The sequence below is a fragment of the Dipodomys spectabilis genome, unplaced genomic scaffold (assembly GCF_019054845.1).
Source record: "Dipodomys spectabilis isolate Male_0828 unplaced genomic scaffold, ASM1905484v1 ptg000229l, whole genome shotgun sequence".
Lineage (NCBI taxonomy): Eukaryota > Metazoa > Chordata > Mammalia > Rodentia > Heteromyidae > Dipodomys > Dipodomys spectabilis.
The window spans coordinates 135,925-150,156 of record NW_024870906.1 but is presented as its reverse complement, the minus strand read 5'-3'; the positions used below and the strand labels follow the sequence as shown (position 1 = coordinate 150,156).

General features: G+C 45.9%; 1 protein-coding gene across 5 annotated transcripts in view; it reads right to left on the bottom strand.

Annotated features, from left to right (window-relative positions):
• The window catches only part of Nuggc (nuclear GTPase, germinal center associated), a 40,591-nt gene that overhangs the window by 5,085 nt on the left and 21,274 nt on the right, over positions 1-14,232 (bottom strand). For all 5 annotated transcript variants that reach the window (XM_042697852.1, XM_042697853.1, XM_042697857.1 and 2 more), the window contains 8 exons: positions 13,541-13,559; positions 13,313-13,402; positions 10,601-10,706; positions 8,764-8,897; positions 5,037-5,201; positions 2,422-2,579; positions 700-838; positions 53-161 (listed from right to left, as the gene is read on the bottom strand). In XM_042697852.1, the coding sequence (XP_042553786.1) occupies positions 53-161; positions 700-838; positions 2,422-2,579; positions 5,037-5,201; positions 8,764-8,897; positions 10,601-10,706; positions 13,313-13,402; positions 13,541-13,559 (920 nt within the window). The remainder of the gene's footprint in view (positions 1-52; positions 162-699; positions 839-2,421; positions 2,580-5,036; positions 5,202-8,763; positions 8,898-10,600; positions 10,707-13,312; positions 13,403-13,540; positions 13,560-14,232) is intronic.

The window sequence follows — 14,232 nt, the reverse complement described above, 5'->3', positions numbered from 1 at the left end:
GAGCAAAAGGAAGCCCTTCTCTCCCCCCATCATCCTCCCTTCCCCAGCCCACCTTCATAACAGGGCTTCAGGTCGCTCTGGACAGAGCTGGTGACAGACTCATAGATTCTCCTCTTCCTTCTGAGGATGTAGCCCTCCAGGCCTCCCAGGATGGCACTGATCTGAGAAGCCACACCAACACAAGACCATGTGGGACAGGTCGGGCATGTCTGCATCTGGCCACTCCCCTCCGTTTCCTGTGATGGCCGACTCTATGTCATGGCTGCGACTCGCTGTCAGCACCTCACGGGCCAGCGTCTGGCCCTCAGAATCCTCATACCCCTGAATGCTTCCATGGAGCCTGGCTCCTACAAACTATCTCTGTAGGTATGTTATGAGTTGAATCCAGGCCCAGGCAGGGTTCTGGAACAAGCTCTCTTTGGACAGGAAGTTGAGGGAAGAGCCAGCTGTCTCTCAGCATTGCCATAAGACTGGAGCTGGCTGCGGAAGAGAGAGCCACAGACAAGTCCTGTCTGTCCTCACAACCAACTGGTGAGGTATACAAATAACTAACTTACTAAATAGCCCTTGTCTGTTTATGGTCCATGTTTCTCAGGGTCTCCAAGTGGTACGTCCAGTCCCTGAATGCTTTAGAGGTACAAGTGGAAAGAGATGGAGCCTCAAGTCCTGCCCATCTGCTCTGCTTTATAAGGAACATACCTCCTGGATCAGGAAACTTTTCTTGTAGCTGTCATATTTCCAGCCATTTCTTATCCTGATTTCTGTCATTTTCTCCTGCAGGGAGTGTTTAAACGCATCTATGAGAGGCATCAGGGCGGAGCTGGCGGGCTTGCCTGCCCTATGGAGAAACAGCGTGGGTAGTTGAGACAATGAAATCAAGCTTGAACTAGCTGACGTCCTTCATTTCCTTTAGAGAGAACAGTGGCAAGACCTGACAGCTGTCACATTCCTCTCATGGGCCAGGCACCATGCTGTGTACGACGTTTGACACAAGCTCCTATACAATCAGTGGTGACTGATGCCCATTTTATAGATGAGAAAACTGAGGCTCTGAGGAGAGGTTAATGGGTCCCAGCTCACATAGTAAGGGCAAGTACCAGCTCTGAACACTGCTGTCACCACTAAACTCTTTACTTCTGTACTGCCAAAGTGTTCCCTGCTGGAAAGGGTGGGACTTGAACTCCAACCTAACACTCAGCTCAGATGTAAGAGAGTGAAAAGAAGTATTAATCCTCATGGACAAGACAATGGCTGAGATTTCAGAATGCCCAGGAACAAGAAGCAGCAGGTTATGGAGTGTTTTGCAGGCAGTCCAGGCTTGAATTTAGGGCCTTTTGCTCTTGCACTCTATTAATTGAACCACACCTCCACTTCCAGCCTTTTGCTAACTAACTGGATATAAGAGTGTTGGGGATTTCCCTGCCCAGGCTGGCTTCAGACCTCAATCTTCAGATGTCAGCCTCCTGACTAGCAAAGATTGCAGGTGTGAGCCATTGGTGTCTGGCTTGAACCTGTCTAGCTTTTTACTCATGGTTGGTTGTCATGGTTGGTTGGGAAGTCAGACTATTCTGAATTTCAGCTCATTCATGGGTAAGACTGCTGGAATCGCGCAATGACATAATTAATGTGTGCAGGTGTTCAACACAATGCCCGAGAGGGTTGCTCTCTGCTCCCCATCAGGCTGGCACTCACAGGGTACAGGGAGTTGGGAGGTGGTAGAAGGTGTGGAAAGCCATGTAGAGGATCTAGGGTATATCCCACAGCTGCCAAGGGAGGGGAGGTCAAGAATACCAGAGATTTTGGGAGAGAGGAGTGGAGCAGAGAGGGTGCTGAGGAGCAATGGCTAGAGCAGTGGCTGGTCAGTAGATCAACCAGCTGAAATGCCCGGGGAGACAGGGGAGACAAGCCACGTCACTAGGGAGCAGGAGAAGCTCCTTCTGAGGGTGGGCAACAGAACTGGATCGGGGAAGATGGGCAGGCAGGGCCTCTGCTCCCGGCTCAGCTCATGCTCATGAGCATGCAGCTGTCAGAAACTGTTTTCTTTTTTTTGCATTCAGGAAAAGTTCAGAAGACCATGTGTTTGCTTAAATCCCATGTGCTCCAATTAAAATACTGCGTCCTGGGCTCAAAATCCTAAGAAAATGTATCCTCTGCTCTGTATGCAGGAGATATTTAAAAAATACTGGGAATCATAATATTAGTCTGAAAGTAACATCTGAGACTGGACTCCAGGTCACCATGGGAAATTTTTGTAAGTAAAGCAAACCTAGAAGACTTTTGTGTTTTGCCAAAGGCTAAGCTTTCTTCCTCAAGGAACCAGCTATACTTTACACTTGCAGGGCCAAAGAATAAATTCTTACAGCTGAGACTTTGGCTCGACATTCTGCAGACATTTGTGCACACAGCAAAAAGATCCTTTACCTAAAAATGTCTCCAAACACAGGGTCGATGTGGTCATAGATGGGCCGAGTGATGGCTTCATTCAGGTCAATTCTGGCCAGAGTCCTGGAGGCATAGACGCCATTTTTCAGGCACACAGCTTTCAGAGTCTGGTGAAAGCCTTGGTTCCCTTTACTCCTCTAGACAATTAAACAATAGATTCGCAGAGTTAGCAGCATTCTGTAGAAAGTAACAGGATCAGATTTGCATTGGCTTTGGCCAAAGGCCACTACTGAGAATCACAGGAAGGAGTAGAGACAACATAGTATGTAAATTTATTATTAAACCAGATGGGGAAGACCACATGCCTGCCTCCAGGTCGGCTGGGAGCCCTGGCCTGGGCTCCCAGAATGCTGTGGGCTCACCTCGATTCAATGATTTTCATATGATTTATCAGTCTACTCACTTGTCAAGCGCTCCTATCGGGCCATCAGTGTGCAGAGATCCGGCTCGGAATCTCACCGATTCCATACCGGGCAGAGACTTATGCAGTGCTGGACAGCTACTTGTTAAATGTGTAATTATGGGATGGATGGATGAAAACATACTGTGACCTGACATGAAGTATATCTCTTAGATTCCCTGAGGTGAGTCCAACTTTTGTGTACTTATTGTTAAGTATTTAATGGAACACAATTTGCTTTGCATACCTATTCCCAGAGAAATTTTTTTTCCTAGGGAAATTTTCTCCTCGGGGGAATAAATTCATAAGTCAGAGGGAAATAGAAAGCAAGAGACATTAATAAAATTTAGCCAAGGTCTGAGAATGTGGCTCAGTGGAAGAGTACTCGCCTAGCATACATAAGCCCTGGGTTCACCACATACACAGAAAAAAGCCTGAGGTGGCGCTGTGGCTCAAGTGGTGGAGCGCTAGCCTTGAGCTGAAGAAGCTCAGAGATGATGCCCAGGCCCTGAGTTCAAGCCCCATGACAGGCAATAAAAAATAAATAAAGCCAAGACAGTGATTGTTAGTGAAGGAGAATTAAAAATGTGTTCTCTAGGCAGGCATAGTGGGTCGGTCACACTTGTAATCCTAGCTACTTAGGGGAAGGAGCTAAGGAGGATGTGAGGGTGCTAGGCCAACCTCCCCAGCTACATGCAAGACACCCCTAGCTCTCATTCTGTATCCACATCCCACCAGCCAGAGTCACTAATCTATTCACTCTTTTAACTCTGTGTGTGTGTGTGTGTGTGTGTGTGTGTGTGTGTGTGTGTGTGTGTATACTGGTACTCAGCTTTTTTGCTCCCAGCTGATGCTCTACCACTTGAGCCACACCTCCACTTGCAGTTGGCTTTGTTTTTGTTTTTTTTCCTGGTTGTACAGAGATGGGATTCTCCAGGATTTGTCTGCTCTGGCTGCCTCCAAAGTGTCCTGGCTGGCACCAAACCCTGGTTCTCAGATCTCTGCCTCCTGAGTAGCAAGGATTCTAGGAATAAGCCGCCATCACTTGGCTCTCTTTTAGCTTTTATTTACATTTATTCTGTCCTATACTGGCAGCATCTCCTACTTCCCTTTCATGTCAATTGTAGCATATTGGCCTGCTTATTTAGTTAGACACTGAAACAAAACACATAGAAAGTAAGACCCAGAAGGGTCCATAACGCTCAAAAGTTATTACCATCCACAACCATGAAACACTTATAGAAAATTTATATGCTTTTCATTGCACTAAAAGCAATTCAGACAGAGTATCAGCACTCTGCTCCCAGCAACAAAGATGTTCATATCATCCTTACTGCAGGGTCAATATCATCCATCACCCTACGTAACTGGAGCTTGTTGCTCCAAAGTTTATATATTGAAGTACCAACACCCAATGTGATGGAATTTCCAGAGAAAGCCTTCAAGTACAAGACATAGACACACACACACACACACACACACACACACACACACACGAAAAGACCACACACAGGAAGTTACAGTGAGACCTCCATATGCACGTCAAGGAGAAAGACTTTAAGAGAAACCAACCCTGCCAATATCTTGACCCTGAACATCAAGTACTCCAAGGTACTCCGTGAGAAGATAAATCAGTTTCGACCGTCAGCAGTCCATCTATGGTGCTTCGTTATGGCAGCCTGAGCAAACTAATGCAGTGGGCTCCTTTTCCTCCCCCTGAGTCTTAGGTAATTCTGCCGTGCCCTTACATTTTCATCTCTCAGGAGCCTCATACAACTACGTAAAAAATAAGGCAATGAGAGGTTTCAAGACACATTCTTCCAGTAACGTCAAATGGACAATGACTTCAACACCACAAGATAAGTAGGGCAAAGCATTTGTTTTCCCCTTCTATAGAAGAAAAAGACAAAAGGCCTTTAAATGGGTTCCATTCCTTGCCCAGGGCTCCATGGTGAATGCTTGGTGGCCTTCAAACTGAGTATCTTAGTCCCAAGGTTCTAGGTATATCTCTGCTGAACCATGAGCCTCGGTCCTTACAATGCACAGGTAATTCTCCATCTGTGTAATTTGTACTTTCTCCTACTATCTTCTAGCTCTTTATCTCCATCGCAAACAATTGGATAGTGAAAAAGAGCCCGGCTCTCAGACAGGTCTCACTGAGTAGCACAGGATTTCCCTGGAGGGGGTCACTCACCACCAGGCAGGCCCCCAGGATGCGTCGGTAGGAAGTCCTGGCCGCCTGGACCCCTTCCCACAGGGGTTGCTCGATGTGGGCAAAACACTGCTGAATGGCCTTCTCCAGCATCTCTGTCTTCTCCTCCACAAACCGCCGCAGGCCACTCATGTGCAAGTGCTCATTCTAGGGACAGGGCCGGAAGGAACATGAGGGCAGTTTCCTCCCAAGGCACCTTCTCCTCACACTTCGCTTTTTCCATTATGCTTGTCACCAACCCAGGCTGTAGTTTGCAATTTCCAGGCAGTTCCCCAGAAAGCTTTCCTTAGACTTTGCGAACAGGACAATTGGTGTTTCTGGAAACTTCCTTTAGTGTAAGCCCCACAGGGCCTTTGGGGATGTACTAATCTAGTAAACAAACCCATTAAAGTAGATTTTCCCAACAACATCCGATTTGATACTTGATGACCTTTCACTTTGCACAAAGCAGTGTTCTGAGGAAAGAGTTTTGAAAGCTTTAATGTACATTCACATCACGGAGTGACCTTAAAATCTAAGGGCCTGGTCTACATTTCTAGGCAGCCCTCAGGCAGGCTGAACTTCTAGGCTCTTGACCACATTTTGAATAGCAAGCCATGGGGCCATAGAAATAAAGCCATGTTATTTCTTTTCACAAAAGAATACGATTGAATTAGGCAGAAAAAGAGTTGTGTACTACATAGCCATGTTCTGGTCAGCAATATATATATATAATTGCATATATACATATGCATATATTATGCACGCATAAGTATAATCATATATGTACACACACATGTGGACAGTTTTCTCATATATGCTGAGCTTGAGCCAGCTTGGCTCTAGCCTGTGTTTCTAGCTGCTAGGGAAGTAAAGTTTGGAGGATCACTATTCTAAGCCAGCCAAGGCATGAAAAGTCATGAGATGTCATCTCAGCCAATGGCTGGAGGTGGAAGCACACACCTGTCATCCCTAATTCTGGGAAAGCACAATGGCTGGGTGCAGTGATGCATGCCTCTCACCTCAGAGACAAAGCAAAGCACAAATAGAAGGATCATGGTCCAGACAGACAGGATTAAAGCAAAACTTTGTCTCGAAAATAATCAACACAAGCCAGACTTTGGTAGTTCACAACTCTACTCATAGCAACTCTTGAGACTGAGATCTGAGGGTTGAGGTTCAAAGCCAGCAAGGGCGAGAAAATCCATAAGATTTTTATCTCCAATTAACCACCAGAAAGCAGAACGTGGAGCTGTGTCTCAAGTGATAGAGCACTAGCCTCGAGCAAGAAAGCTCAAGGATAGTGCCCAGGCCTGGCATAATAAAATAAACAAATGACCTATACAAAAAGGGGTTGGTAGACAGGCTGAAGGGTGAGGCTGAGTTCAAGTCACCAAAAACAATACAGTAAGGACAATGACCTGTGTGTGAGAGGTTTATGCCACTGACACTCATGTGGATGCTCGTGATGTCATGTGACAAAGCTAAGGGTAGCCTTATTGCTAAAAGCAGGTTATTAAAGACAGAGGAAAGCTGTCACGGAGTCTGCTTAAATGCAGGGTTCATTGGACATTGAAATGTCATATCAACTTCCTATCAATGCTTAAAAATCATGACTGCGTGTTTAAAATCATGAACTACCCGAACTTTAAGGTTTTGATTAGAATCTTGAAAAATGATCAATCACATACATTCTTAGGTCTGATTTTTTTTTCTCCAGAATTCAAAGGCACATAAGAATTTTCTTCCAACTTTCCATCAAAGAACTAAAACCACTATCAGAGGCCAAGGAATTTTGAGGAAAGCCAAGGAAACTCCTTCGGATTGCTCCTAGGGAGGTGCCCTGGGCCACCCCTGCCCTGTGTCTTCTATGAGGCTGCGGGCAAGGACGGGACTGAGACCCCCGATGGCTGCCCCTCTGGGTTGGGAAGAAGAGCGTGCAGGACAGGGCTTCTGGGTTTGATTGCAAAATGCCTTGTCCTGGTGCTTGTAAGAGAAACCAACCACACACAGCATCACATCTGATTCATTTTCCATCACCACTTCCAAAAGCAATCTTGTGTTGGGCAGAAAGGCAAATATCACCCTGAAGAACTTTTTTGGGAAGTTGGAAGGTCGAATCCTTTTCCCGACTCTTTCAGAGGACACAAGTCAAATGTGAACATCTCAGATTCCAGTTTTGTTTTGTTCTTGTCTCACACCACCAGACCAAAACAAAGCAAAGTATGAGGGAGAAGGCCGTGGTGTGGTGCTGTGTGCCACCACCATATGGGATTTTTCAGATGCAGGCATGGCGCCAAACTGCAGAGACTTTCCAGCTGGCACAGCGAATGTTCACATAGAAATCACGTCTGCAGTCTCGGCCTCTCCTCATCACTCCCCAGTCTCACCCAGCCCCATTTAGCCCATTCTAAAACCAGCCCACAGTGAACTTCCTCAACGCTTCCCTGTTTGGGCATAAAAGAAGTCAGAAGACTCCAAATCTGATGGGTAAAAGCAAGTGTGGGAGTAAACAAGGATCAACCAAGTGAGCAAAACAAAGACTAGGCACTCAGAGCCTGCTAACGCAGGGGCATTTTCTATACCAGGCCACTGTCACACACCATCCCTCAAATTTGACAGTGAGAAAGTTTTAGAGGGTAAAAGAGAATAGGCTTCAGGTATGCCCCAGATGGAGTCTGTGGGTATGGGGGAGTGGGAAACAAGCTAACTAAATGCAGCTGGTCCCACTGAGTGCCTAGGGGTACATGTATGGCCTTTACATCACAGAAGCTAGGAAGTCCTGGTTACTTAGGACTGACCATTAAGGAAGTCCTTTCTAGTTTTCCTGGATTGTTGCTGGAGATAGACAGTCTGACCATCTCTAAGTCCTTTAGAGACAGAGCCTGGCTTCCTGGGCTGGGTATTTATTGTAGGTAGGGGGTTGGTTTCCTGGGTAGCTTGCAGCACATGGTGGGGCCAAGTTCTGGTTTTCTACATGGTTTCACTGCTGCTGTATATTCAGTTTCAAAGGAACAAACCAGTCAGTGAATGACTAGAGGAGCTGACTTTTTTCAACTCTCCTCAAGCCTCTAAGTCAGTAGCTTATTCTGCTTACATTCAAATTTAAAAAGACATCCATCAAAGAGATACATCCATCTATTACCAAGAAAAACATGATTGTTAATTAGATATCCAAAAGGCCTGAATTCTAGATAGTGAAAATAAACCTTTAAGCTTTGCTGAAGTTCCCTCCAATTCCCTTCCTGTCACACTCTTTTATCATACTACTTCTTTGAGTTGGAGATTCTGAGAGTAACAGAGCATGAAGGAAATCCAGGGACAGATGATCATCTGGGGGAATTGTGTGCACACAATTCTACCAAATGACCAGCGATCACCTGTATTCCACTAGAAGTAAGCCAAATCACCCTGCCATCTTGAAACACATCCCACGTCTCAGGAGAGATGAAAAGATCCACTATTTTTTCTTCTTTTTTGCTTTCCCCACTGAACATTTTTTCATTTTTCTTTCAGCCCATCTGTCCAAGTAAAATATTATTCCTTTCCCTTTTATTCAAGTATCATAATTTTAACTCTTTGATTATTGTGTTTGTCTCCTTAAGTGCTCTTAGAATTGTATCTTCTTTTGATTGATAAAGAGAAAACACTGTAAGTTAATATTCCAACAGGGGACAGGGAACATCTTTCTGGGCAGAGGGAAAGAATGGACACCAGGGATCTTCCTTACCAAAAGGTTGTCTGCAGAGTTGAAGCCCTCCATGAGCAGCAACAGGCCAAAGGCTTCTGTGATATACTTGGTCACCATCCTCTTCTTCTCTTCCAGGAGTCTTTTCCTGATAAACTCTCTTAACTTGGGGATCTCTGGAATTCACAGGCAGTGCAAACACTTTAAAAAGCTGGAAGTTGGTAACCAATAGAATTCCTAAGAGGTGAAAGATGAGGTTGGTGGTCTGGATAAGCGACAGCTGCGCAAGCTGGCCAGCTTTCTGAAGGACCACATCTATGACCAACCACAATGGATGGTAGGCCAGCAAAGCTGAATATTAATTTTAGTTAGCAGCAAAATACAGAGAAAAGTACAAGCTGGCTAAAATAATGGGCACTTTCCTTTGGGTTGCTGTTCTCACTGCAGAGAGGAAGCAAAGGTGGTTGTTTCTAGAGTCTAAGCTTTTTGGTCCTTCTAGATGTTTCTGTGCCATCTACCCTGAACATCAGGACAGCCCATCTTGGCTTTCGAGAGGATCGAGTACCCCGTGTGTGTGTGTGTGTGTGTGTGTGTGTGTGTGTGTGTGTGTGTGTGTGTGTGTGTGTGTGTGTGTGTGTGTTCTAGATCAGAATTTGCCGGGCTGGGAAGGTGGCTCAGTGGTAGAGCGCTTGCCTTGCATGCATGAGGCCCTGGGTTCGATTCCTCAGCACCACATAAGCAAAAAGAAAAAAGCCGGAGTGGCGCTGTGGCTCAAGTGGTAGAGCGCTAGCCTTGATCTGAAGAGCTGAGGGACGGCGCCCAGGCCCAGAGTTCAGGCCCCACGACCGGACCAAAAAAAGAAAGAAAGAAAAAAAAAGAACTTGCCTTCATCCTAACCCTTTGACAGATAGGGTGTGTTAAGGGAGATCATGGTTTTACTGTTATTCAAATTAAATAGAATTTTTCTACTTAGTTCCATACATATTCCTGCTGATTCTATCTTCTATGCCCTGTTCAATCAGTGCCCACTCACTATGTCTCCACTCACACACGTGTACAGCTCTAGACAAACGGTTAGAATACAAAGTGAGCCCTGTTGGGCTCAGATCAAAGTCCAGCTCAACCCAGGCACCATTGGCTCACACCTGCAATCATAGCTACTTCAGAGGATGAGATCTGAGCACTGAGGTTCAAAGCCCAGACAGACAAATCCTAGAGACATTTATCTCCAATTAACCAGAAAAAAAGCTGAAAGTAGAGGTATGGCTCAATTGGTAGAGCTCCCTCCTTGAGTGAAAGAGCTGAGTACACAGCCTGAGCTCCAGCCCCAGCCCCGGCGCTCATATCCAGCTGTGAGCTAGCAGGCTTGCCTACAAGGACTCAAGATTCTCTGACCTTCTCTTGTGTTCACAGCCAGCAATGTGTCCGGCTGTTCTGTTAATTTTTTGCACATGGATCCAAATTAGCTCTTCATGTAGATGTCAAGTCTGTTTAGGAAAAGAACGAGGCCGTCTACCTTCTCGGCCTCACTGCAAAGGCACCTGATACACACTCGGAAACCACGTGTGGTGCCTCTTGTTGGGTAGGTGAGGAAGACCAGAATGCATTCCAAGGAAATAACCACCGGCCCCTTGACCTCTTCTAACTGTTGGGAAGATCAGAAGGAGAGAGGAACTGTGGAGCCAGGCCACACAATGCAGGGCGAAAGAAAATAGAATAGATCATAGATGTGCTAATAGTCACAGATACCGTGGCAAGTTGGGATGGGGGGTGGGGGTGGGGGTGGAATACGAAGGAAACTTCTGTGGCACAAAATGTTCAAAAGCAGGATGTTGGGAGTGCCAAGAGAATGTCAGCGATGGAAATAAATGTCTATTACCAGTTTGTTCCTCGGTGAGGAGGGCCTGTTGCCAGTACTCTTGGGCGCTGACAGTGTACACCAAATCGGAGGCTTCCAGAACCTTCAGATAAGCTGGCAGTTTTCTCTGCAGTGAGAGAGGCACACGAGGCAGCCCAGGTCAAGGGTGGCCGAGGAAACTTGCACAGGTCTCAAGAAAGAACTGGGCAAGATCAGCTCATTCACTGCCAGTTCTGCAAGAACTCAGCAAGAAACCCAACAGGGTCCTGTTGCCATCTGTCCACTCTTAACAAGGTCAGAAGAAACGGTGAGAAAATCGCTGCCTACAAACTGACTTCTGGGAGTAAAAAAAAAAAAAAGCAATTTTAGAAGAACTGTGGGAAGACGAAGTTGAAAGGCAGGGCGGCGCGTGGAGCACGGCCAGGGGCGGCGCTGGTGAGAGAGCAGGCACACTGCAAGTCGGCCGAGGAGCAAGCCTAGCGCTCCATCCATTCAGCTTCTCACTCGCAGCGAAAGCCACCTTCTGCCGGTATAGGCCTGGACGTTGGAGGGAAGTGGAAGATGGGGAAGGGTTTCCCGTCTCTTTCTAACACAGGATATAAAAGAGCAAGGTAAGGCAAGTTGTAAACACGTACACACGTACGTAAGGGCAGAATGGAGACACGTGCCAAATTCCAGAAGCCCCCATGTTATGGGTTGAATTGTGCCACACAACCCCACCCCCCAAGTGTTCTAATTCCAGGTAGTCAAAATGTGGCCTGGGTTGGAAACTGGGTCATCCCATTTTACAATGTAGCCTGGCACCAGTGGCTCATGCCTACAATCTTACCTATTTGGGAGTCTGAGAGGAAGAGGATGGAGGTTCAAGGCCAGCCTAGGTGTACACCCGAGGTCCCTCTTCAACCCAAAGCAGGGTATGGTGATAGGTGCCTATCGTTCTAAGCTCCCTAGGAGACTGAGATTGGGAGGAGTATGGTTCCAGGCCTGCCTGGGCAGAAAAGCCCACAAGACTCCATCTTAGCAGCTCAGCTTCGTAAATGAGGAGCTGGCACGATATACACTGTGCATTATCAAACAGATTCCTCACGCTGAGCAACCCTCGGGAAGACTGTTGGTCTTATTCTCCATGAGTAGTTCTGGTCCTTCTTACGGCACTTATCTGCAGCACTGAAAGGTGGAGCACTCTCCCTCCTCTCAAATCCATACGGCAGCCCCTGACCTCACCTTACCCTCTTCTGTATCCTTCCTATCTCTGCAGCCTCTTTTTCCTCCATTTTTATATACTTAAAAAATCAATATAGAGCTATACAAATGTCTTACAATAAACTTCAGTCTCAGTTTCTATGATGAAAATTAAGTTTCCTTTCAAGTGGTTGCAGACTTTAGGCATCACTCAGCCACTGGACCTGAGAACTTTCACCGCAGCAGTAAGATCAGCAGCAGCCCTGCAAGCGGATGCTGCTGCCACCTGGCCCCTAGCTCATGCAAACCAATTCGCCATGTTTATTAGCAATAAACGTAGTTGTGAATTGTGCATTGAAAGTATCTTATGTTTCCAGTTCCAGAAATAATATGATTAGGGCCTCATAAAATGCATATTTCTTTCATGCCAACAAGACCAATTCAAGAGATTACGAACAGCTTTACTTAGTTATCGCCTCCAGAGCACTGGCATTTGATGGCTTCATGGAAAACGTTGGCTGAAGAGCCAGGCCTCATCATCCCTAGCTGTTAACAAACACTTTGACATTTTCAGTCCCACGTTCGCAACAGACGTTCACAACTTCAATGTTACCAGGAGTCAAAACCCAGGAAGTCACCCAGTGTGGAACTGGCTAGAGGCCAAATGCCTTTTTCTACCAGCAAACCCCAACCCTGAAGGTTTAGTTTTGGCAAAACCACTTCATCTATCAAATTATATTCACTCACATATGCCATTTTGTTTCATTGCAACTTAAGATTGGTTTCAGTTTTATAGCCTGTACAAGACTAGTAGAATGAGAAGCTTCATGTTTGTGTTATGTTAGTGACCAAGTAATAAAGATAATTTAAGGAAACAGTAAGATTCGTACTGAGTGATTACTTAAGCTCGAAAAACTCAGCTTGGGATTTCTTGTCAATCATGTTTGCATTTCTGCCCCAAGTGCCACCCCCCCCTCCTACTTTTTCCTTCTTTATCTTACTAAAGGCTATTTGTTCTTTAAGGTTGATAAGAGGCTGAAGGTTCTCCTTCACCTCTCCACAGTACCATCCGCCCCTAATAAGAGAGGTTTCAGGAATCTTTGCTGTGTTTGCACAGCACATCACATCACGATTCTCACATGAAAGACCTCACCCTGTGTGGTTTTCCCTGATTGGCTGAGACATCTTTCTCAGATCCTCATTCAATCCTTCCAACAATCAGAGTCAGATCCTGTGAGCTCCTGTGATACAAATGAGAGCATGGAGGCCCAGAGAAATAATGTAACTTGCCTAAGGTCCCAGAGGGAGTAAGCAATAGACCTCTGGTTATAGCTCAGGGGTGCAGAGTCTGCCTAACATGTGCGAAGCCCTGGGTTCAACTTCTACCACCACACCAAAAAAAAAAAAAAAAGACAGTGGGGCTGAATTAGATTCTAACTGCCCACTCCAAAGCTTTTGCCCTTCCTACTACACAAGACAAACCCTTGTGTTTGCTGCTCAAATTCTGATGGTTACAAAACAGAAAAATACACAAAAGATCGGTAAACTCACTTTCAGTTTTTCCTTGAGAAGTCTATTCCTTTTCAGTTTTATTGTTTCGTTTCTTTCCAAAATAGCCTCCTGCTGACTTAGAATAGCATGCTAGATTGGGAAAGGAAATAGAAGCATGAAAAGAAGCATTATCAGTAAGGATAAGGTGATGAGGCATATTGATTACTTTGGCCATCTTCATTACACATAAGGTAGCACTGATCATGAAAGTAACTGGTCCATACTTACATTTCCCACCTTTCTTTCCCTGAAATGAAATTAGAAAAAGATCACAATGATTGAATTTTAACTTTGTGTTCTGGAACGTTCCCTAAAGCAGCACGGTCAGCCATGTCTCAGGCCCTTATATAAGCTTTCCAACTCCCTCTTCTGACCACCTCCAGTTTCCAATCAGAGGAAAGTGTCTTTAGTTCTCTTTTTTTTTTGCTGGTCATGAGGCCTGAACTCTGGGCCTGGGTGCTGTCCCTCAGCTCTTCAGCTCAAGGCTAGTGCTCTACCACTGGAGCCACAATGTGGTGCTGAGGAATCGAACCCAGGGCCTCATGCTTGCAAGGCAGGCACTCTACTGCTGAGCTACCTTCCCAGCCCCCGTGTCTTTAGTTCTCAACAGTAAGGCAGTTTACACTCTGGAAATTTCCTGTGACGCCTCCCCGCTCCCATCAGAAGGCAGCCCTCTTAGCCTAGGACCTCACAACACTTTGCTTATTATCCCTGGAATATATCATCTTTAACCCTCTTTTACCCCATGGCTCAGAGACCACAGCCCCTGCCACAATACTCGGTAAATATTTACTAACTCAGACTTAATTATGTTTCGCTGATGTGGCATTGGAAAGGGTGAGCTTGAGATATTTATTCTGTGGTGGTAGATGGGGTGCAGAGAAACTGCAGGATGAAGCTGAAACGTCTGGCCTAGCTCA